Genomic DNA, 22,497 nt, shown 5'->3' with positions numbered 1-22,497 from the left:
AATTATCTTTGGGGAAAATAATACAAATTATGCTGTGATATGCTTGCTTGTCTTTTTTCGGACATACTCAAGTATCAGTAAATGGCACAGCCATATAGCACAAATTACTGTATTGGACAAATGTGTTCGAGCAAGAGGGAAAATGTAATCTTGAGGAGAAAATAACTGCTGTCTAACAAACTAGTAATATCACTATTATACACACATTAGGTTTTTCCAACTAGATTTAGCCTTCTTTGCCGATGTGGCTACGTCTTCAATATCTGATTGTATTATGCCACTAATGGATAATATTGCAAATCATTGAGCAGATATGATATTGGATTTTACGTTTGTTTTTTTTTTTGCAGTGATTTGTGAGGTATGTCACTGGTCAAGCCAAACATTTTTTTAGCCAGTTTCTGAATCGCCATACTGAACAATGTACAGATATCAGTATAAAATACTGATAATTCACAAACACTCACCAAAACCTGCGCTGTTTGAGGTTAAGTAAATGGAAATAACACAGGTGACAAGGCGGTCCTTCAATGCAATCAATTAAGTATTTGCAGACATGAAAAATAGCCCATCCATGACTTTCTCCAAATGAAACACTACACTTTCGACCTGTTCTCAGTTGGCACTTGATCGTAACGGGACAAAATAACATCAAGCCAACGACTGCATAGAAGCAGTGAAGGTTCAGTCAGAATAAAAGCCCTGGTATGTAAAAACTACACAACAAAAAGAAAGCAACAACAAGGAAATTGTGACAGCTGTGATTCTCTTTATTTAAGTAACAGCCATATTTTACCAAAACAATAAAATCTGGCTTCATCCTTGAAGATATTCTGATGGATTCCTCAGTTGTTTGACGGTCTGCAAAGAGAATGAAATAAGATTGTCAGCAACAATAAATAACATGAAATAACACTAGAGGGAAGTGACGATAACTTACTTGGCCCATTCAACATTGAGAATAAGATGGTCGTATCCAAATCCTGACACTCCTGCGATGGCTCTGGCTGCATCCTCCCGGCGGTGGAAACTGATGAAGGCGAATCCCTGCAGGGAACAAAGTATTTGATGGATGAGACAACTGCAACATTATTTTGTTCACTAGTGCGCGGTGAACACTGTGAGTTGTGTCGTTGGTGGCTCACTAGCATCTTCAACCCATCCTGTCTGTTACCCTGTTTCTCTTCTTGAATGACAAATAAAGATTACCACCGCCTGACTGTTGGCTGTTGTCTTTACGATGTGTTCAAGTGCAACTTTTTGGCCAAGACATGGACAACATGAGGTGATGTTTTAGTTTTGGTTTATTGTGTCTGGGCCTTAACAGATACAAAAAGTAGCTGAGAAAAAAAACACCTGTTTCATTTGTGTAAGAATTACAAATGATGTCTACAGTCTAAAAGCTGAAACACCTGCTTTGATCATTTCATTCTACGTGACCTCCTTGCCTTTTGAGTTTTTGTTTTTAAGGTTTTAAAGATTAAACATGCAGATCTTTGTAAGACGAGCACTGACCTTTGACTGTCCTGTGTTCTTGTCCTTGGCCAGATAGATCCTCGAGATGGAGCCAAATGGTCTGAAGAGCTCCTGCAAGTCTGTCTCGCGTGTGTCCTCAGACAGATTGGTCACACGAATAGTGGCATTGTCATCAGCTGTCGGGTGAAAACAAATACTGTTTACATTGGGCAATGATGTTGCTGCTGTACAATTGCTCAGGTAAAGAATAGGTGCATCGAATAAGTAGATGAACACACGTACACCCACCTCTGCGGTTGGGCTGCATGGACTCTCCTCTACGCGTGCCTCCATCCCTCAGGCTCGGGGGCACATACTTCCCAGTCTTGCTCTGCGCAGGCTGTGCAGGTTCTGGCTCCACTGATGAAAGAGAGAAAAACAGGCCACACCAGTCAGAATTTTAGGAACGGCCATCCACTAAGTCAAACAGTGGGTTGCGGAAAATCAAATAAAAATTTGATTATTTAAATGGTGTGCTGATGGTACCAGAGCCAGCAGGCTTGTCCTTGTCTCCAGTAGAAAGCCCAAGCTGTTCAGCCAGCTCCTTCTGCATAGGGCCCAGGGTGTCCTTGTACGGACAGCGGGTGGTCCAATGGTCGCCTTTGCAAATACGGCAAGACACAATCTTCTGTCCTTTCAGTTTGTTCATGGGATCCTCATCCTGGTCTTGGGCGTTCAGGTCCTGCAAGAGGTTTAATGAAGTACTTAGTTTTACAACAATTAAAGCGTTCTGCATGCATTATGTGGACAGCTACACATCAGTGAGCAGCAGCACAAAACCCTAAAGGTCAAAATAGACCCTCACCTCTTTGCTGGAGATGAAAGTCATGAAGACATCATCACTGACTGTGGTGGTGGCAACATTAGGCCCCGGTGCATCATACTCCGAGTTGCCAAATTTTTTCCAGTTCTGAAATAGGAGAACAATGTTATAAGCAGGTTGAGGGCTTCTGGCACAACTTCACCTACTTCCAAGGTGCATGGCGGAGCAGGATAAATCAAAGGCATCGAAACTCCAGCGACACTTAAAAGTATTTAAAACAATATGATACAAGACACCTGACATTACTCAAAGTCTTTGTTTCAAAGTGAATGCAACTACATTAAATTCAAACGCTGACCTTTCTCCTGGCAACAGCTTTTGAGGCTTTTCTTGTCTCGATCTTGAAGGTCCGCACAATCTAGAGGACAAAAAAAAGTAGCAAATGCATAATTCAGTTTTATTTCATAGAAGTAAAATGTTTTATTTCATGTAGTCAGAATGTCCAAGCATATAGCACTTACAAACTACTGTGGTAATAAATGTATAAATGTAGTCGAGCATACAGTCAAAGCTCTAACGAGTGCTGGTACTGTGACCTCGAGGGTTTCTTTTGGTGGTTTTGGTTATCAATGAAAATTAGGGCTGTGCCTAACAATTTCATAGTTAATTAGTCTGTTAATTATTATGTCAATTAATCGTTTAGTTGTTGGGTCAATAAGATGTCAGAAAATGGTAAAAAATAAAAGGCCAATCAGTCTTTCCCAAAGCCCAAGATAAAATCCTCAAATGTCTTTTTTTCCCCAACCAAAAGATATTCAGTTCACTGACACAGAGAAATAAAGAAACCAGAAAACACTGACATTTAATAACCTGGAATCTTTTAATTCCTTAAAAATGTCCTCAAACTGATTATCGAGTTGATGGTTAACAGTTGCAAACTAATCGATTACTCATTCCAAATCTAGTAAATTAATTTTAAGACAGACAGAGGACCTAAAACATACAGACCAATGAATATAAGATGCATTTGTCTGTATGTAGTTTTGAGGGTTGTAGTTTGTTAAGATATCATTACATACCTAACTCAAAAAAAGAAAAAAATCTGCATTAGATTTACTAATACAGTCCTGATGTTTTAAAGATAAATGTCTTTTTACCTCAGTGTTGGTCTCATTGCGTGGGTTAAAGTACAATTAAAGATTATTTCATAACCTGTGTAAGAGCTGCCATATACAAACCAGCACTGTGAACAACCTTCACAGATGCAAAACAAATCGTAGTAAAACTCAACTCACCTTGAACTTCTTTCCGTTGTCATCTATTTTATATTCTGTGATGGTTTTTATGTTTCCTTTGATGGTTTCCTTGGGGGATGGTAGTGTGCCTGACAAATGAATATTTAGACAAGTTAGACTTAGGAAAAGAAACGGTTTTTCCTACTCTCTTGACTTTTTATTGTGCCGATCTGATATAAAATAATGGCTAATGAACTTTCAACACTTTGATTTGCTGCACTGTCAACACTAGCAATTGCCATTGTCATCTCATCATCTCTTGATGATATCTGCAGCTCTGAATAGTCCAGGAATCACTCAACATGCAAGTTACAGTTTGAACATTAGTGAAGACAAACATATTCACATTTTGACATAACCATTCAGTTCATAGATATTATTCCGTTTATGTCCACGTAAAGACAGTACCACTGCTAGCTTGCTAACGTTTAGCTATCTTAACGTTACCGGTGGATGACACTGAGTACGTCACTGTTCACAGGCCACAGCATAACATATTGTCGGTTACATTTCATAATTAACCGTCAATTTATGACAGTAACTCAAACCTTTCAAATATTAAATGTCAAAAACATCACAGATAATAACATATGTTGTCTCCAGCATTAAGCCCGACCACCACGTGGAAGTGGAATCCGCCTAGCCGGCCTCTTCCCCCGGGCACCAGACTACAAGAGACGTGCTAGCATAAGCTAACTACGCTAACTAACTCTTTACCTTCATCTCCTTCCTCCTCGACTTGGTCGGCCCAGCTGGGCTTGGAGCTGGAGGGGAGAGATTGATAAGCAATAAGATCGATAAAAGACCAATAACACAAGCAGAATATTATGAATGTTTCAAAAAACACTCACTCGTCGTATTCAATCGACGGCATCCTCTCAGCTAGCTTAGCTTCAGGACCGTAAAGACTGGAGCAGTGCGAGCCGAGTCGAGCCGCCAATGCACTCACTTCCGGTACTACACTCCGCAATAAAAGCATCGCGTTAGTTTAACTTTTACCTTCACAATAAGAGTCCTGTATACTCTGTCGTTTCTACCACTGATTTTACTGGTGGGAGGTAATTAAGTTACCTTTTCTGCTATTTTATACTTATATTACAATTCAGAAGGAAATATTGTAGCTTTTATTTATGTAAAAGGCCTACCTTTAGTTACCAGGTACTTTGCAGATTAGATTTACAATACACAATATCATTAAAAGATAAATTATGATGTGTTATTATAGATAAAGATTTTAAATGTATATAGCCTACAGTAAAATGATGATAATACGCCTCACTTTTACTGGCTGCAACATCTAAATCAGGGGTGTCAAACTCCTTTTCCTGAGCCACATACAGCCCAATTTGATCTCAGATGGGCCAGACCAATAAAACCATCGCACACTAACTTATAAGTACCATCAGCTCCAATATTTTCCCTTTTTTGTGTGTGAAGAATTACAAGTACATTCTGTAGATGTCCATCCTTTTACGAAACAGATGAACTACCTGAGATGTCATAAGAAAATAAGTGCAGTTTCAACAGTATGCATCAGATTTTCCACATTCACTCAGTCTACTTCTCACTGTCATTACATGTGCATTTATCCAGACATTTCCTGATACAGATTCTTTTGAACTGAAGCTGCTGGCTGACAATATATTGCACAGTGTTCAACATCTTTAAACATGGTCTCAATAAGATCTAGGTGGAAAAGCCTCTGAAGCAGAATTTTACATGAAGTATAGGCAATGCATTGTTTTACTTGCTCCGGAAACCTAAGTCTAATCATCTAGTGAGCCGGATTGGACCATTTAGTGGGCTGATTCTGGCCCACAGACCGTATGTTTGACACCACTGATCTAAATGATGCACACATTAATGCATAAATAATTATCATCCTATAATGTAATATACATTTCCCAAGATAGGCCATGAGTATTTTTACTTTTTGTACTGTGAGTATATTTTGAGTTAATACTCCTGTACTTAAACTTAAGTACAATTGTGAGTGCATGACTTTTAATTGTAACAGAACCTTTCTCTACTGTGGTATTTTTATTTTTACTCAAGTAAAATGCCAATGCACTTCTTCCACCACGGGTGAAATATGAAATTATAAATAACATTTTTTGCTTTGTGTTTTGATGAAAATGTTAAATGTAAAATATTGTAGACCTTCAGTGTCTGATATAGGATAATAGAAATAAAAAGTGGCAGAGTGGTGGTGCATACATCCGGCTAAAACCAACAGTTTTTCTTATCAATTTATGGGAAAAGGGGGAAAAAAGCAATCAGAGGTTTGTGGGTTTCAAGCAAGGAGTTACTTTTTAGAGAGATAAAGTATAACTAATTCTGCTGCACATTTTTTATCATTATTATCATCATTTTTATCTTTCTGTTATTCACGCCTTTTTTTCTTGTGCATTGATTTCACCGTTCATCTTTCAAATAAAACTGCTCGTGTCCTTACATAACCTGTGACCAGGAAGTTGCAACTCAACATTGCTTCACTAAAAATATTAAAACTGCTTCCTCAGAGAGAACTGGCTTAAATCATCTTATGTCAATTCGATTTTTTTGCGTCTCATTAAATCTAGCCTAATTAAATTTGTGCTGTTACACAGTCCTCACTGTCATATATATATATATATATATATATATATATATATATATATATATATATATATATATATATATATATTTTTTTTTTTTTTTTTTGACTGTGAAGATACATCTGCAACGAAGCAAAATGTCTGCGTTTACACACCAACTATGCTGTTGTGCATTTTGAATCATAATCAAAACATGGTCAGAAGATAGAAAACACTCCCGTCTCACTTTGCTTCCTCACATGGTGAAGACAGGAAATGAATCAGAGTGAGGATAATCAAAATTAAAATCAGGCACATTTACAGAAAAATATCTTTATTATAGATGATAATGTTTCAAAGTTAGTAGAACAATAACTTTAAAGCAAAACAAGTCAAGACACGACAAGAAAAAAAAAACTAGAGAGTTGAAATTAGCCAAAGTTTTACAGCATGAAATAATGATGATCCTCAAAGAAAAGCTGACAAGCAGCAGCTCTACTTCCTCATTGAGCCCCTGTTGTTGTCCTCTGGGCTCTTCCCACAACAAGCTACTCTTATACTGTCAAACAAAGCCATGTAAAGGATTGGATGGATACACATGTTCAGGGTTGCCAGTCCCTTCGAAATCTGGTACATACGGTAGACGGTACAGTTAGAAGGATCGTCGCGATGGGCGATTCTCTGATAGAAGTCATAGCTCTGGAAAATGTGGTAAGGCACAAAGGAAATGGCATACAGCACGAGCACTGATGAGACCAACAGGGCAACCTTGCGTTTCTCCAGTGGGGTTATACTGACATTTTTCCACACCACTGAAATCACCACACAGTAAGCCACCAAAGTAACCAGGAAAGGAACAAGACACCCAAACACAGCAAGAAACACTTTGTAAGTTAAGTGAGTGCTCTCATACCCAGGAGTTGTGCGGCAGACCGACACACACAGAGTCTTGTTATTGTTACTGCTGTCAGGGCAAACTGAGGCAAATTTCAACACAGGGCAGGAAATGACTCCTACGATGATCCAGATGATGACACTGACGGCCTTGGCGTGGGCAGGCTTCACATAGGATCGGGTAAAGAAGGGACACGCGAGGGCCACACATCGGTTCACGCTTATCGCCATGATGAAGAAGATGCTCACATACAGGTTGCAGGCGAAAAGGAACCTCTCGATTTTGCACACGGTGTCACCAAACACCCAGTGTTTCTCCAGTAAGTAGTAGACAATCAGCAAAGGCAGGGTCAGGACATACAGCAGGTCACTGACGGCCAGGTTACAAGACAGGACAACCCCTGTGTGCCAGTTTCTTCTCTCTCTGACCACCAGCAGCCACAGGGCAAACAGGTTTCCTGCCAGGGCCAGGATGAACTCAACTCCATACACTGAGGGCAGCAGGGCTATTTGAAACTTCTCACAGGGGAATTGGGGCTTCATCTTGCTTTCAGTTGAAGGACTACGTTATCAAACTGCTTTCACACAGTCTGTACTGTCCAATATCTGTAATTTCAAGTATGTTAGTTCATTCAATTTGAATGAAAGTCATTTTGTTCAGATTTAAATAAGGAACATCTTTGATTACAGTGGTTAAGTATGAGAAGTTCTTTTAATAAAATATTACTTTTTTTAAATAAAAAAAATAGAGACTTAATTTGATACTTAGAAAAGCAGAAATTTAAATATCAACGTTCACTTACTGAAAGGCAGGTGTACAGTGGTCAGTGCTGTGAAGAAGCTTGTAACCTGAAAGTTCATGTCCTGTGTGATATCTGTAAAGAAAGCGTGAAAAGCTCTTTCACCATCCCAATCATCTTGGACAACAAAAGTGAGTGGGACTTTAAGAGCTTTTATAAACCCGAGAGTCACTTCCTCTCTCGGCCTCTGTGCTTTACGCAATTTGAAGAAGCAAAACTATGCTGACACTCATGGCATTTCATTTGCAAAGCAAACTGGTGATAAACAGACCGCAGTCTTAGTGTTAAAACTGATTAAAATGCTTCCTATCATGCTTAGTCATATTTTGATCATGTGAGGACAAAGGTGTTACTGAAGCTTATCAGAAAGTACTATTGGACACTTCAGAGCATACATGACATACATACAGAGCATACAGAGCTGCCAATTAGGTAAACATTTGAAAAAGCAGAACTAAACTAGAGGAAAAATATAGTTCTGTTATTTAAAGCTTCTTAGAAAATGCAGTTCAAAAGGGCAAATTATGACAAAATGTAATATAAAAAAGTCCCATGCCAGCATAAATGGCCACTCAAATGAGTTTATTGCAAAAAGTGTCAACTTGTTCACAGGTCATACAACTAAATAAAATACCGTACTATTCATGGGAAAGTGCCTCAGATGTCATCTTTGGTTTTGCAGGGCTGAGAAATTACAATAGAGAAGCAATAGTAAAATAAAAATAAAAATCCTCCCTTTAACTGAGTTGTTTGTAGTTTAAATATTTACACAAAAGCAGTCCAAAAAAAGCAATTACTTAAACCACTCTGCAAATATGAATGTAGATGAACTACCAGCAAACTCCTGCAAAATTTAGTTTGATTATCTGTAGTTCACACGCAAACACACGGCTATTTTTCTGGTGCTTTGAAAGTCACAGAAACAAAAGCGTAACTGAAATGTTCTGTAGCATTAAAAGTAAAACAGTAGTCTTTGGACTAAACTTACTACTGTGTTAAGACAGATAGATAGATAGATAGATAGATAGATAGATAGATAGATACTGAGTTTGACTTTTGGGGTAACAGACATAGAAATCAGGTCTACTTTGAGCAGGGTTGGTGGGCACATGTGAATGTCACATGAGAATTTTATTATTTATTTTGTTGGAATATTTTGAGAGATTAAGAACTGTTCCATAAGATTAAAATGTATATTGTTCTTATTTATATGTTAGACTTTTATTTTCAAAGGTCAACAGCAAATGTGACGAAGCATAGATGAATTGCTTAAACATGTTTGGCTGTAGAAATGAGCAGATATTCTATTAAATGTTCATGTTTTCTGGTTCTGTCATTTTTGTACATAGGCATACAGCATTTTAACACAGTGCCAACCAACCCTGTGATGGGTCTGGTTGGCACAAATGCACAATATGACTTTAATCACAAGTCACCTCACTTTAGAGAACATTTGTGTACATGAATTTATAGTTGAGACCTTTAAATTTAATTTGTTGCTGGTTATTGTATTCTAAGATAAAAGAGATAAACAGTAGAGGGTAAAAAGTGTGCTATCCACCCCTGGTCTCCTCTATTTATCATAATCAAGTATGATTATACACATTTAAACCTGCTTTTTGGATTCATGCTAACTGGAAAATCATATTGCAGTTTGACAAACAAAGTTTATGTTATCTTTATTCATCAACCACAACCAAGCTTGTGGTTTAGTCGCATTTCCCCCAAGACATAGCCATAAGCCGTCTTTTTTAATGTCTCTCAAGCCTATAGTGCTGCTGAGGCCTCTGGAAACATTTGATGAGATGAGAACAAATTGAATGAACACTAACCCATAATGTAACTGTGTTGAAGGCTAGTAGACACATGTTTATACAATATCCTTGTCAAAGAAATTTACAGTAAAAGTGATGAGGATACATTTCAAGCCAAGTTGCCGTTTTGCAAGTTCTTAACATGACCACTTACTCCGCATTATATTTAAGTAAAAACAACAGAGAAAATGCTTCAGATGCTTCGACTCTCCCTGAGTGTTAGTCTTAGAAAAGATAAAAAATAACCCTATGTCTTTCATGCCGTATTGTTCAATGTTACCTGATCACTGATCCAAGAAATGTCTCATTGCTACTCACAGTTTAATCCTTGGATGGAGTCATTGGTGGAAAACAGCTTAGGAGCATCAGCAAGACAAACCTAAATGTCATAGGTGCGGTCTCTCCAGAGGGGCTCCAACTAAATAGGTGACCAGAAAGTTCAAGTTAAGTGAGAAGCATACCTGCCAGATACATTCTTAAAATTCCAAAGTGTGTGTCTCTGCAAGTAACTCCAGAGTTGAAGAGCTGAATGAGAAAAACCAGAAGTCTTTGCTGGGCCTGTCTTAAAGAAAAGCAAAGATCACTGGCACCCCCAAGGGGGGGGGGCATGGCTCCTCTGGTACAATTTCCTACCCCACCCGTGGCAAAAATTGGAGGTCGATATAACTGTCTTTTAAGCGGCATTTCCACTAAGCAGTCCGGTTCACTTCAGTTCAGTTCTGTACTGTTCCCTATTTTCGTCACCTCTGTTGAGGTACCTCGCACACTGATTGGTACTAAAAGGTGCAATCACTGCAATCCATTGATTGGTCAATGGAGAACAGTCACTCTTGCTTAACGCTGAGTTGTGGCTAGTTTTGCTTCTTGTAATGTTACTCAGTGCTTGAGTTTGACGATGTGAATCCACAGACACACCTTAAATTTCAATACAACTTTGACCAGTCCATTTGTTCTTATCGTCTCTTGGATGACATACACTTTTAGTAATGAGTACAAGCATTTAAAAATATGTATTGATTTAGTCTGGATCATGTGAACTGCATATATTTTAGCCTAATCTTATAACAAAAATGTCAGAGCGTCGCTCTGGTGTGGTCCGGCAACACTAAACCCCTGCTCTTACCTGACAAGAACTCAGTGCACAAACCCAGCTAGTTCTTTTTTTGTTCTAAAAATGTCAGCGTGCTTTCCTGTTGTGTGGACGATAAACAAGGTGCAGATGTCTCTCTGTATCACTGGCTTAAAGGGAAAAAGAGTACTGGATGAAACAGTGAGTAACAACAGAGCCTGCCCACATTTAAGAGTACTGTCCGTGGTGGAAATACCAAACTGATCCAGGGTCTTGGTACATGCCGCAGGAGTTACTTTTGGTTCTAAAGGTACTATACCTAAAGTTTTTGGTGGAAGTGAGTCTGTGGCACACTCATTTTTTCTAACTAGGTAGTGGTATCTTGTGAAAGAAGACAACATAAGACATCCATTGGTGTTAACCATGTCTGCATAATTTGTTGGGAAGGAGGCTAATAAAGCTCCAAAGTTTGGCTAAATTGTGGCGAGGAAAAAACAGGCAAGGCCATTTTCAACGGGGTCCCTTGAACTCTCACCTCAACATATCTGAAAGAAAATGGGTTCTGTGGGTACCCACAAGTTTCCTCTAAACTTGAGATTTGTTCCTGGTTAATGCTTTGTTCCTTGCAATCAATTTACTCCTTAAAATAAAAGCTATATGTTAGTCTTTTTTAAGAAAAGGGCAACCAGACTATTTGAATGATGAATTACCTGAGGCATATACAGATAAATAATAAAGCAGGATTGTTGTGGAACTCAAATTAAATGTGCCGGTATTAGTCTACGCACATCGGATAGTTTTCAACTAGCCTATATAGTCTACTAAAATGGCAAAATTGAATTCATGAAATTCAGTTTTCACTTTTGGTTTTGGTGTGCCACCAAGATTTTCAGTGGCCCCATCAGGCCACTCCTATAAATAACATTTCTGGGAGCGCCACTGGAAAAGATATAGGACACCCTGAAATTATCCCATGCTAAAAAACTGACTGGCTCACTAGAATCATCCACAACATTATAAATTTCATTTTTTTAACACTTTATTGAACAAGTACGCTTTTAATATAAACTCACACAGTGTGAAAAATATATCATTTATGTTCTCATCTGCTGATTTTCAGCAATAAACAGTCTCACAAACAACCATCACTCACTGCTGAGGCACTGATGGCAACTGGAAGTTTGCTGCCATCTGGTGGCCGCACATAATAACACATTCAATGTCCAAGTCCAGAAGCAACGAAGAAAAGGTTCAGCCTTTTCCCTTCCTCTGTTTGAAGCCTTGCTTTGCTCCCGCACCTTTCTTCTTGAAGGCCTGACTGCCCTTCGGACCTTTAGATTGGAAAGATTTGTCCTTATTTTTCTTTCCGCCAAACGTTTTGTTCCCTTCAAATTTCTTCTTTCCACCAATTGTTTTGTTCCCTTCGAATTTCTTCTTTCCACCAAATTTCTTCTCCCGATCACCAGATTTATTTGCTCCAAACGCCTTTCCTCCAGGTTTCATTTTCTTTCCAAATGGTTTCTCCCCATTCCCTGATTTCTTCCATCCTTTTCCTGTTTTGTCTCCTAGCTGTCCTCCTGGACTGTTTCTCTTGGGTAACTTAGCATCTCTGTCTTTTTTAAATGATTTACCAGGTGACAGCTTTCTTTTCTTGGCAGGTCCGTGATTTCTGTCTGAGCCGTGCCTCTTCTTGGCACTGGGGAACATGTCTGCACAGAAGAAAAATTCTTGGTCAATAGATGAATTTAAAAAAAAAAGACCCGAGAGCAAATGGTTTATAGCACACTAACTATATTCACCTTCATCTGGATCCTCTCCTACAGCCTGTCTGTAGTACTCCACCTCATCATCAGATTCAACAGCAGCTGCCTGATCATCCTGTGCGCCAGGATCCTCCACCTCACTGTCCTCTTCAGCCTCAGCTTCAGCACGTTTCCTTTTAATGCCTTCCAGGCTCTTTTTCCTGTTAGGATGGAAACAAAACGTTTTACACTTCACCCAAATTAAAGAAAATGGAGACAGCAGAAGGGTCAAATTATTTGCAAGACCACATTACTTGTTATCTTCTCGTTTCTCTTTCTTCCGAGCAACATTTTGCTCCTGCTCTTTCCGCCGTGTCTCCTTTGCTTTTAGCTGGGCCTCCTTCCTGTTGAGAATCTCCTGTATTTCCTCCTCGGTCTTGGAGACTTGCAAACATAGTACATAACAACTTCCCATTAAAAGACGATCTGTACAAAGCCTACATTGATCAATATGGAATTTAGATGCATCAGTAAGCGTTTACTTTTAGAGAGAAATCATAGAAATCATACCAATTTTTTCATCATATACACCCAAATATATCAAGCAGAGAGGTAAATGAGTAAGAACACAGTGCACTCACTCATGGTGTGGTAAATGACGTTCCCCTCTCCCATGCCTTCCTGGATCTTCATCAGCTGCAGAGTAATGCGAGGACCAATCTGAGGACAAAATGCAACAATTCAGGTGACATTCAAGCATCATCATGTTGTTTTCAACCATTAACGGGCCTGGACAAAACATCAGTACAAGAATACATCTTATTACCTCCTCTTGCAATATGTTATCGATACACTGGCGCCAGATATCAATGCATTATTTAAGCATGCAGGTGCTCCAAACAGATTGCCCTACCAATCTGACAAGAGTCAGTATTTCATGAGTCCTCATGGTGGCATTTATCAAATGAATGAGGGTTAAAGACGTAATTTTCCACTGGGAAGACGGTCTTTCCCCAGACTATGTAGTACAGAGATGCACATACTTTCAAAATGGGAGTTATATGACCAGAGCAAAGGGGCTGAGGGATTTACTTTTGCTCACAAGGCAGAAAACCTTCATCTACCAAAATACAGAGCGCCACAGCATAACAATAAATAGTCCTGCTGGTCGGTGACATAATGTGAACTTGTCTGTGTGACACATTGGCGGCCGGCTGGTAACAAACGATCTGCTATTACAATCAAAGGATAAGCTAAAATATGTTTCATATGTACAGTTAAACAGTGCACTTAAATATGTTTCTGAAAACATTCTAGGTGAGAAATAGGCAGTGCAGTAACATGATCTTAGTTTATATTCAAACAGCAGTGCTTAGTTTTATCTTTGATCAGAGTTCGAGAGAGCGAGATACACTTCTACACTATCCTTGGTGGCGGCATGGGTGACGGATATTACGAAGACGTGTAAGTACAGCCTGTAGCAGGGAGATCTTAGCACTGATAAGATGAGGGGAAGTTTATCACAGTTCATTTACATATACTACACACGATACCATACAGAGCTGGTTGAAAATAGGCAACGTGTCCCTTAAAGTAAACAGAAGTTAACAAACTTGCAGTGAAGAAGAAACTGTTTAGGAAAAAGGAAATAATGGGAGGAACAGGCGAACCAGCTGTAAAAGTGACTGTTTCTTTTTAAGTATGTGCTGTAAAGTGGATCTAATTTATGTCAATGTGAGCGGTGATTCAAGTGAAAATTTTAAAAGCAACATAAAGATTTGGAAAAGTAGGCCAACTTAAATATTTAAAGAAACTTTAAAGTGTTAAATTCGAGAACAGAATTTGGGTCTTGTGTCAAGGAGGACCTAGCTAAGACTGCACTTTTTAGTCCTTTGTTTTATCTCAGTTACCAAAATATGTGAAACTGAAACCACAGTGCAGTTAACAAATACATAATTCTTGATTTTTTGCCTTTTTTAGGATTATTTATTCTTCTTCGGTCACGCACGTCATGATGTATCGCAAATGACTATCTTGCAATATATATTACATATCGCAGGATCATTGTATCGTAATCAGTCGTTATCATGGGCAACCTATTGTGACAGTATCGTAAGTTACTCTGTGATTCCCACTCCTAAACTGTTATATTCCTCAGCACGCTCACCTCGGTCAAACGGACAGCACTCTGCTGGGACGCCATGTTGCCTCGGCCAGAGTAGACCTGTGGTAGCTCAGTTATGTTGTGCTCCCCGTCCTGCTCTGCTTCACTCTCTGAAAGGTTCGCCCCCCTGAGAGTTGTAGGGGAAACACCAAACAGTTCAGATCGCATTATCAATTCTGCAAATGTTAGAACAACAGCTACAGATAATCAACAAGCCAAGCGCCTTTTGACCTCAGGACTTAAAGAACTGCACCTTCACAAGAACCTTACTTCATCATCAGCTCGCTGATATCCTCAAACTTGCTCATGTTGGGGAATTTCTCCTGCATCAGCTTCTTGACTCCGCGGCTCATGCCCACAGGGACGACCTTCAGGCTGCTGCAGGTTGGGAACGTGATCATGTGGGTCAGTGTGAGGTTTACTCAATAAATAAAAAGACAACTGGTAACTGTGTGGAGGCCCATCAGTGCGTTTACTTTGAACATGCATCACTGAACAGTCAAGTTACAAATGTATCATCATCTGAGCCCAACATCTCTGTACTCTGTCAGAGCAGCTACAACCAAGAGTGCAGGTGTGCACACACACGTGCCAAGACTGAGAAAACAATAATTTAATGTTAATAACAAAATATCACTTACTAATGCCGGAATTCAATTTCCTGGGTCTCTGGGTTGTAATTCAGCAGCACACACCTCTTGATGTTGTTGAGGCTCACCTGGAAAACAACAATATCCTTATTTTTTGGGCTTGAACTCAGGGTTGAACTTTTACAGTGCAGAATGACTCGAAGATTCAGAAATCAGAAAGCGTTTACTTTTAATAAATCTTCAAAGGAAATCTCAGAAGACTATACGTTCATCATGTCGACAGGGCTTTGAATCTTGAGTCACCCAAAGTGACACTAATACAATATTCAGCTGGAATAACGTACCTTGTGCACATTAATGGAAGGAAACATGTTCTGAAACATGGTTGCCATGAGTTTAATATGCATGCCATCAGATCCAAAGTTATTAAGGATGAGTAGCGGATGATGTGTGAACTGCTGCTCATGCATCCTGTGCTTCTTCAGAGATGAAACCACATCTTTGACAAGAGAGTACTGAAAGAAACAAAGTTCAAAGAGTCCTTATAAGAGAGGGAAGAAACTTAGGAGTTAAAATGACTTTAGGTGTTTGGGCACATCAGTGCGTTTACTTTGAAAAAAATCACTGACAGTCAAATATTAAAACTTCATCATTTGAGCCCGTCTATTGTTCATGTGTCTTATGTATGAGTTCATGTATTTACCTTGAGTACCCTGAAATGAAGCGTGGGACCTTTGGGAAGTCGAGCAAGTCTCTGAAAGCACAAGAAATGTGGGGTTGGGTGGTAGTACAGGCTTTATGTGGCAAAACTGGAAAGTCCTCCAGTACAGAGGAGCTACAAGCCTATAGTGTGATGTGATCTTACCATGTTGATAGAGCTGGGAGTCTTGCTGAAGATCATGAAGTGTGTCACTCCCAGTGGTCCTGCGATGGCCACAAAGTCTTTCAGCACATTCTTTTTCCTGACCTGAAACAGACAAAAAAAGCAGGGTGTTAAACAGCATGATATGGCAAAGATGCTTTCATCAAGTTCAAACCGATTTATTGTGGTTGCTATTGAAAAGGTCACACCCTCCCTCCAGCAGTGAAATTTAAACATGCATAAAATACAAAAACATTATTGATAATAAAATCACACAGGTGGAAACAAAAAAAGAGAGTTTATATATAAAGATACAAGAATGTAGAGGAATACAAGCTAAAGTAAAGAATAAAATATAGCATACTATTTAAAAGAGATAAAAGAAGAAGAAGATGATATACTTTATGTCTGAAATACACACACGCACAAACAGCTCCTATAAATGCATTAAACAGAGATGTCAGAGTGACAGAGGCTGCCTTGCAGACACCCCGAGCAGCTGGGGGTTTGGTGCCTTGCCGAGGGCACCTCAAGAGTGTACATAAATATGTATATAAAGCTGCAGACAGCTAAGTATTCATTTTCATATTACATTACTTCAGGAAAACCTCAATACTTGACTAAAAAAATGTAATAAAGCCCATATTGACCATGCAGCTACACCTGTGATGCCATTTAAAGCAACTGGAGGACTCCACAAAGCACATGGCATCACCCAGCAGTTGCTTGCATGTGAATACAGTCAGATCTGTGCTGAAGACAGCTGCTCCAGCTTTTAGTCTTACCTTCAGAGACTCTGCAGTGAAAGGCTCCATGACCCTCCGCATGTCCACGATGAGCTGACCCACGTTTTTCCCAACCTGACCCCGGTGAAACACGAAGGAGTGCGGGATGGACCCATACGTCTCCTCGGCCACATGGTTAGCTGTTACTCGGGCTTTCTTCTGGTTCTTTGTCTGAGGGCATGATATCCACATATTAATAATCACGACAAAAGAAAAAGACACTGGACAGAGCCAAGTCAAAGTTAACGTAACAAAAATGCTAGCTAACGTTAGCTATAGGATCTTACAATTCAGCTAGCTCTACTAGTCACCTCACTGCATTTCAACTTCACGTTTTTTATATATTATACTTTGCATTTTCACAACAGACCAACTTCTATAATACTAGTTTTAACTTCACATGAGGCTAACTCGTCACTTCAGGCTAACGTTAACTAGCTAGCACAGGCCAACACTTACCTTTGATTTCCCCATTATTATTCAGTGAGACGAAGAGCACGCTAACTTCGTCAACATTAAAAACATCGACTAACGCTACACTATCAGTATGCTACCCAACAAAATACACCCATAATAACTGTAAAATCTACAGCACGTTCATCTTCGAAGTCAACGCGACGACTTCCACATGGTTCCACCGCCGTGTGTCACACACTAACACATCCGTGCTGCTCACACGTCTTCTAATAGTTCCTAGCAAAGGTGGTCCACGTGTTTGAGCTGGTGCCGCTCACTCTTCAGTGAAATTTACAGTAGATTATATAAAGTGTGTAATCTATATATATTTTAAACGTTAGAATTTAACATTTAAATTCAAATTTGCTTCACTGGCTTGATAATGGTGACGTACAGTATTGCTGGAGTGTGTTGAACACAGTAAAACCTATGTGCAACACATAAAAATGGTTCAACTTATAATTACATGGCACAAAAACATTAATAAAGAGTATTATTTATTGATTTTTTTTATTTGTATTTTCTCCAACTAAAGACCGTGGAGCTGTAAAAATGTTAACCATCAACACAGTAGAAAATGCACATTTTTTATTTGATTTGTTCAGTGTTCAAGTGTTTTATAAATCAATTTATTATTTGTATCAATAATTTCAAACATGACATTACATTGTACAGATGCGTATTTCATGTTATAATATAAAAAAATGATCATTTTAGCATCATATAGGAAGCAACAACATCAAACATACCAAAACTACAACAGACAACTTAGAATTATATGTTTTTGATATGTGAACTTGGACATAATAGGCCCACATCTTGTTTGTTTTACTAAATATAATTTCCCTGATTATTTGAGAGTTTTCAATAGCTTTCTTGTTCTTTGTTATTTTAGAAAGTTCAAAGAGATATTGTAGTTTAGCAAAAAACAGATGGATATTTGGTGTAATCTTATGGATGTGATATTTGCAAACAAGACGGATAAGCTTGAGTGCATTGTTAGCAGACTGTGAGCCTATATTACAATTCAGAAACAAGACCATATCTTCTAAAATTGGTGTCGATCTATTTCGATAAATCAACAGAGAAAACTTCAACGCAGAATTCTTGAGAGTAAAAACACTGATAGAATAAGTGAGAGAAGGACTCACTCTGTGTTTTGAAGCACATGTCGGAGAAATACCTGCTTTAAATTTATGTAATAATGTATTGCAGGGATGATATCTATGTAATATCTTTAAGTGAACAAGTGTTTTAGTCTGCACCGTTTTATCGATGCAGTTCCACAGTGTGACCACTAGAGGGTAACACCTTCATCTCCAACTCGCCTGGAGGAAGTCACAAAGCAGACACTTAAGGTAACACCAAAGATGTCCTCCTGACTAATTGATAACTTTGATAACAATCAGTGAATATTGTAACATCAAAAAGGGGAAGAGACATCTTCAAGGGCAATGCTGCACATGTAACACTTTCCACCCATTGTTGGTCAGTGAATTAGCCTATACAGTATGTTGCCTATGCTAAATGCTAAGCTATCTGTTTCCCCTGCTTTCAAGCTTCTTACATGACCTGAACAGGTTTGTTGAATTTCTTAAAAGTACATAAATATAGAACTGAATAAATAAGGCAATGATTACAGAAACAAATAAGAAGAGAAATAAAACAATAAATACACAGAAACTGATATAGTGAAGTAGTTTATTTGGACGAGTCATGACAAGTCAAAATGTATGCTGTGAGAAAGGCCTATAGGACAAAATAAAACATTCTACAGGATAAATATTAATTTATATCAAGTGTGACATTTTCAATTATTAAACTTTGAAAAACCCATTAAGTAATATAACTAAAGGTGTAGTTAATGAGTGGGAAAGAGAGTTATGTAGAAACATTATTCAAGGGTATCAACAGAGAGCAGAGAGAGAACTCTAACAAAACCGGAAAATGTTTTATTTTAGATTACAGGAGGAATTGAAATCACAAGATGTAATTATAGTTTCAGAAGATAGCAGAAGTGCAACACAGCCAGCTGCTTTGAAACCACAAAAGAGAATTTAATTTTAGGTGTGACACCTCCACCCCATCATTGAGGGATCTTTGACAGCTCTGCAGTGCTGTCAGTAGCAGGATACAACATGGGACAACTGTTGCGACATCAAAGATATTATTTCAAAGTGTTTACTGACAACACTGGCCGCAGAATATGGTGTAACACGAGGTTGACATGGAAATGCTAAACAGTTGTGACAGACGTTTACAGGTCAAAAACTACGTGATGCTGAAATTAACTGGTTGTGACCATCGGTGCAACAAACTGGAATCACCCACCTCACAACATTTAATGCTTCAAATTTTTCATTATTCATTTGTTACTATTATTATTTTTACAGCAGAAAGCAGACACTGCAGTGCTCTATAAGTTAATGTAATGTCTGATGTAGTATTACTCAAGCAAATTAAAATTAAAAAAATTGCAAGCTTGTGCCAACATGTCTGATCAACCATGAAAGTGAGGCCAGGTGTCATACTTGGGCTACACTGCTGCATTTTAATGAATGAACTTTAATTTGAACCTACAAGCACAATTCTGAGGTACATTTCCATTTTAGGATACTTTGTACCTGCAAATATTGTACTTTTTCCCCCAATTATAAATATTTGACAGCAACAGTTACTGGTTACTTTGAAAATTAAGATTTTTACATATAAAACATAATAATCTTAGAAGATATGATGGATTGTTATGGAAAATAATTCAAACTAGCACAAGCTTTGACATTAAAATGCTGCTTAAATGTTAATGTTTCACTAATAAAATTATGACATATTTTCTAATACAAAACTCTGAAAGGGGCCCGAAGAGATACAAGTCAGTTTTGCTGTATTTTTACCTCAGTAAACATATGAATGTAGGACTTTTACTTGTTGTATATTTTTACAGAGTGGTACTGCTGCACCAAACTGTAGGCAGATTAGAGATATAGCCTAGATATATACATATCTGGGGGTCATGTAGTCATTGCTAAGCCTCCCTCTGGCCACCAATTTAGACTTGCCATTAGCATGTTAACTCCCCCAAACAGGTACCAGAACATATACACATATACAATACATACACACACCCACACACATGTCCACAAATGATGTAATACATAAAACAGGCAAACACATGCTGACACACAAACTCACAAGCATACACATACACACAAATGTGCATTGAATAGGAGTACGTACAGTTGTACCAGCCTGTAAACATGTTTATTTCTGCTGTAAATTTGGGCATTATAACACAGGGGTCTATAGAGATTGACTTGCCTCTGGAGCCAACTTGGCTGTTAAAAGAACTGCAGTTTTTGGCTTCATCTTTCAGCACTTGGTTGGAGGTCTACCAAAGTACCAGGCACCGCCCACTGGCCAAACCAGCGTTCTTATTCTACAGCTAAATAGGACACTAAAATATGACCCCGAGATCATTTAAGGTGAGAAATGGACGAAGCAGTAACAGAATCTTGATTCATATTTGTTCAGCGCTGCCTAGTTTGTCAGTTTGGCCTCAGTTCAGGAGCAGTGATTGACATGACTGACAGCTGCTTTAGAGACTCCTCAGCTCTGATTGGTTGTTTTGGTTCACATGCAGTAAGGCCATTAGAAGGCAATAGAGTAGGCAGAGAAGTATGATTTACTTTTTCACAGGTTATCTGTTTCATTTAATGCCTTGTGAACATAGTGACAATTTCCGCAAATATGACAAAAGATTTTTTTCGTAAAACCTCCAACTGTAGCTTTAATGTTTTGTAGAATTTAGTAAAAGGATAGCGTCTCTCACAGACTGAAGCAAACCCACACTAGCAGGGAGATCATGGATCAAGCTACAGATAGTTAATTCATAAATCAACAGAAAACTAATCCGCTACTATCATTTGATATTTTTTTCCTAGTATAAAGGCAGAGCATTTTCTCTTTCTAGCCTCTCTAATGTGGAAATTTGATGATTGTCTTTGTCATGTATAATGATTTTTTTGGGCTGTAAGTCGGACAAAACAAGAAATTTGGGGACATCACCTCAGGCTCTGGGTATTTTTTCATTATTTTCAGACACAATAAAGACAAGTCAAGTGATTGATGAATTAAAATATTTGTTGGTTGCAGCCCTAGTGTTAAACCACTGCATTCAACTACAACACTACTTCAGCTGCTTGTTGGACAGGGTCTGAGGCAGGACAGCAGGTTGATGGCAGAGGGAGGAGACATCCAGCTAAACAGCAGGTACTGGGAGGCGGCACCTCCCCCAGTTTGTAATTATTTGTCTCTCTCTTTAGAGATCCTGAGACAGAACCTCCGGAGAAGAAGAGGCAGTCTAGCTGCTGATAAAACTTTGTTGCTTTGAGATTTATTTGGGAACCAAATTTCTTACATCTTGATTTAAACATTTACGGAGGACCACAGGCGACTTTTAATTTGGAAGAAACTTTAATGTGACTCCTCCTGATCCATGAAGATGTGATTTTTGAAGATGCGTTAGCCTTTATTTTACATCTGTGCACTGCAGCTACACACTGGAGCAGAACATAGACATCCTGAACACGTTTCATCTGCTACGGTGAGTTAAAATCATCCATTTGAATGTAGAAATGCACTGGTAATGTACTGATTATCCAAAGTTACACTTGTTCAAATAACTCATTAGCTTGTTTAATCAATATACAATCCAGAATATTGTTGTTTAATTCAGAAAAAAAGTATTTGAAGTGTAGACATATACTCTTGGTACCAGTGAGAAAGTTACACAGGAGATTCTTGTGTCAGATGTCCATATTGACCTATCTGGGTTCATGTGTTTATGGTGTTGACCCTGGTTGTTGTGGCTGGATGTGGAGCTAACTCTACTGTTGACCATGAAATGGAGGTGTGTTTGCTCTGGCTGGTTGATGTTGACTGTTGTCCTTTCACTGTTGACCTGCTAATAAATTCCAGCCAGGAGGAGATGTGTGTACTCTCACTATGCAAGGAAACATCTGTCAACAGTCAACACCCACAACACACTGTTTCCCTAAAAACAAAGTTTAAGACTTGGTATCAGTTGTGATCAATGTGCTGTCACTGCTGTGGTGATTCTAATCATGTCCTCTCCTCTGCTGCCAGGGTGTTCTCAGGAGTTAAACAGATTTC

The 22,497-nt window shown here is 38.7% G+C and overlaps 2 protein-coding genes across 3 annotated transcripts; both read right to left on the bottom strand.

Moving 5' to 3' along the window:
• Positions 1–749: 749 nt before the first annotated feature.
• On the bottom strand, positions 750–4,545 carry eif3g (eukaryotic translation initiation factor 3, subunit G). 2 transcript variants are annotated; one of them, XM_033644136.2, is made up of 10 exons: positions 4,425–4,545; positions 4,291–4,337; positions 3,574–3,662; positions 2,637–2,696; positions 2,321–2,425; positions 2,002–2,197; positions 1,759–1,875; positions 1,516–1,652; positions 941–1,047; positions 750–861 (listed from the first exon to the last, which is right to left on the bottom strand). In XM_033644136.2, the coding sequence occupies exons 1-10, from the start codon at positions 4,445–4,447 to the stop codon at positions 846–848; spliced, it is 897 nt and encodes a 298-aa protein (XP_033500027.2). In that variant the 5' UTR covers positions 4,448–4,545; the 3' UTR covers positions 750–845. The 2 variants fall into 2 exon arrangements, with proteins under 2 accessions (XP_033500027.2, XP_033500028.2); XM_033644137.2 differs by having other exon boundaries at positions 1,765–1,875; positions 4,425–4,544.
• A 1,986-nt stretch (positions 4,546–6,531) lies between these two features.
• On the bottom strand, positions 6,532–17,528 carry LOC117269036 (suppressor of SWI4 1 homolog). The gene is made up of 13 exons (XM_033645852.2): positions 17,329–17,528; positions 16,870–17,040; positions 16,088–16,189; positions 15,926–15,976; positions 15,567–15,737; positions 15,274–15,350; positions 14,903–15,010; positions 14,636–14,759; positions 13,110–13,188; positions 12,783–12,912; positions 12,526–12,689; positions 11,980–12,435; positions 6,532–7,609 (listed from the first exon to the last, which is right to left on the bottom strand). Exons 1-13 carry the CDS (start codon positions 17,341–17,343, stop codon positions 6,645–6,647), a joined length of 2,613 nt encoding a protein of 870 aa, XP_033501743.2. The 5' UTR covers positions 17,344–17,528; the 3' UTR covers positions 6,532–6,644.
• Positions 17,529–22,497: the final 4,969 nt, after the last annotated feature.

The sequence above is a fragment of the Epinephelus lanceolatus genome, chromosome 18 (assembly GCF_041903045.1).
Source record: "Epinephelus lanceolatus isolate andai-2023 chromosome 18, ASM4190304v1, whole genome shotgun sequence".
Lineage (NCBI taxonomy): Eukaryota > Metazoa > Chordata > Actinopteri > Perciformes > Serranidae > Epinephelus > Epinephelus lanceolatus.
Note: the sequence above shows the minus strand (reverse complement) of the source record. Positions and strands in the feature narration are given on the sequence as shown.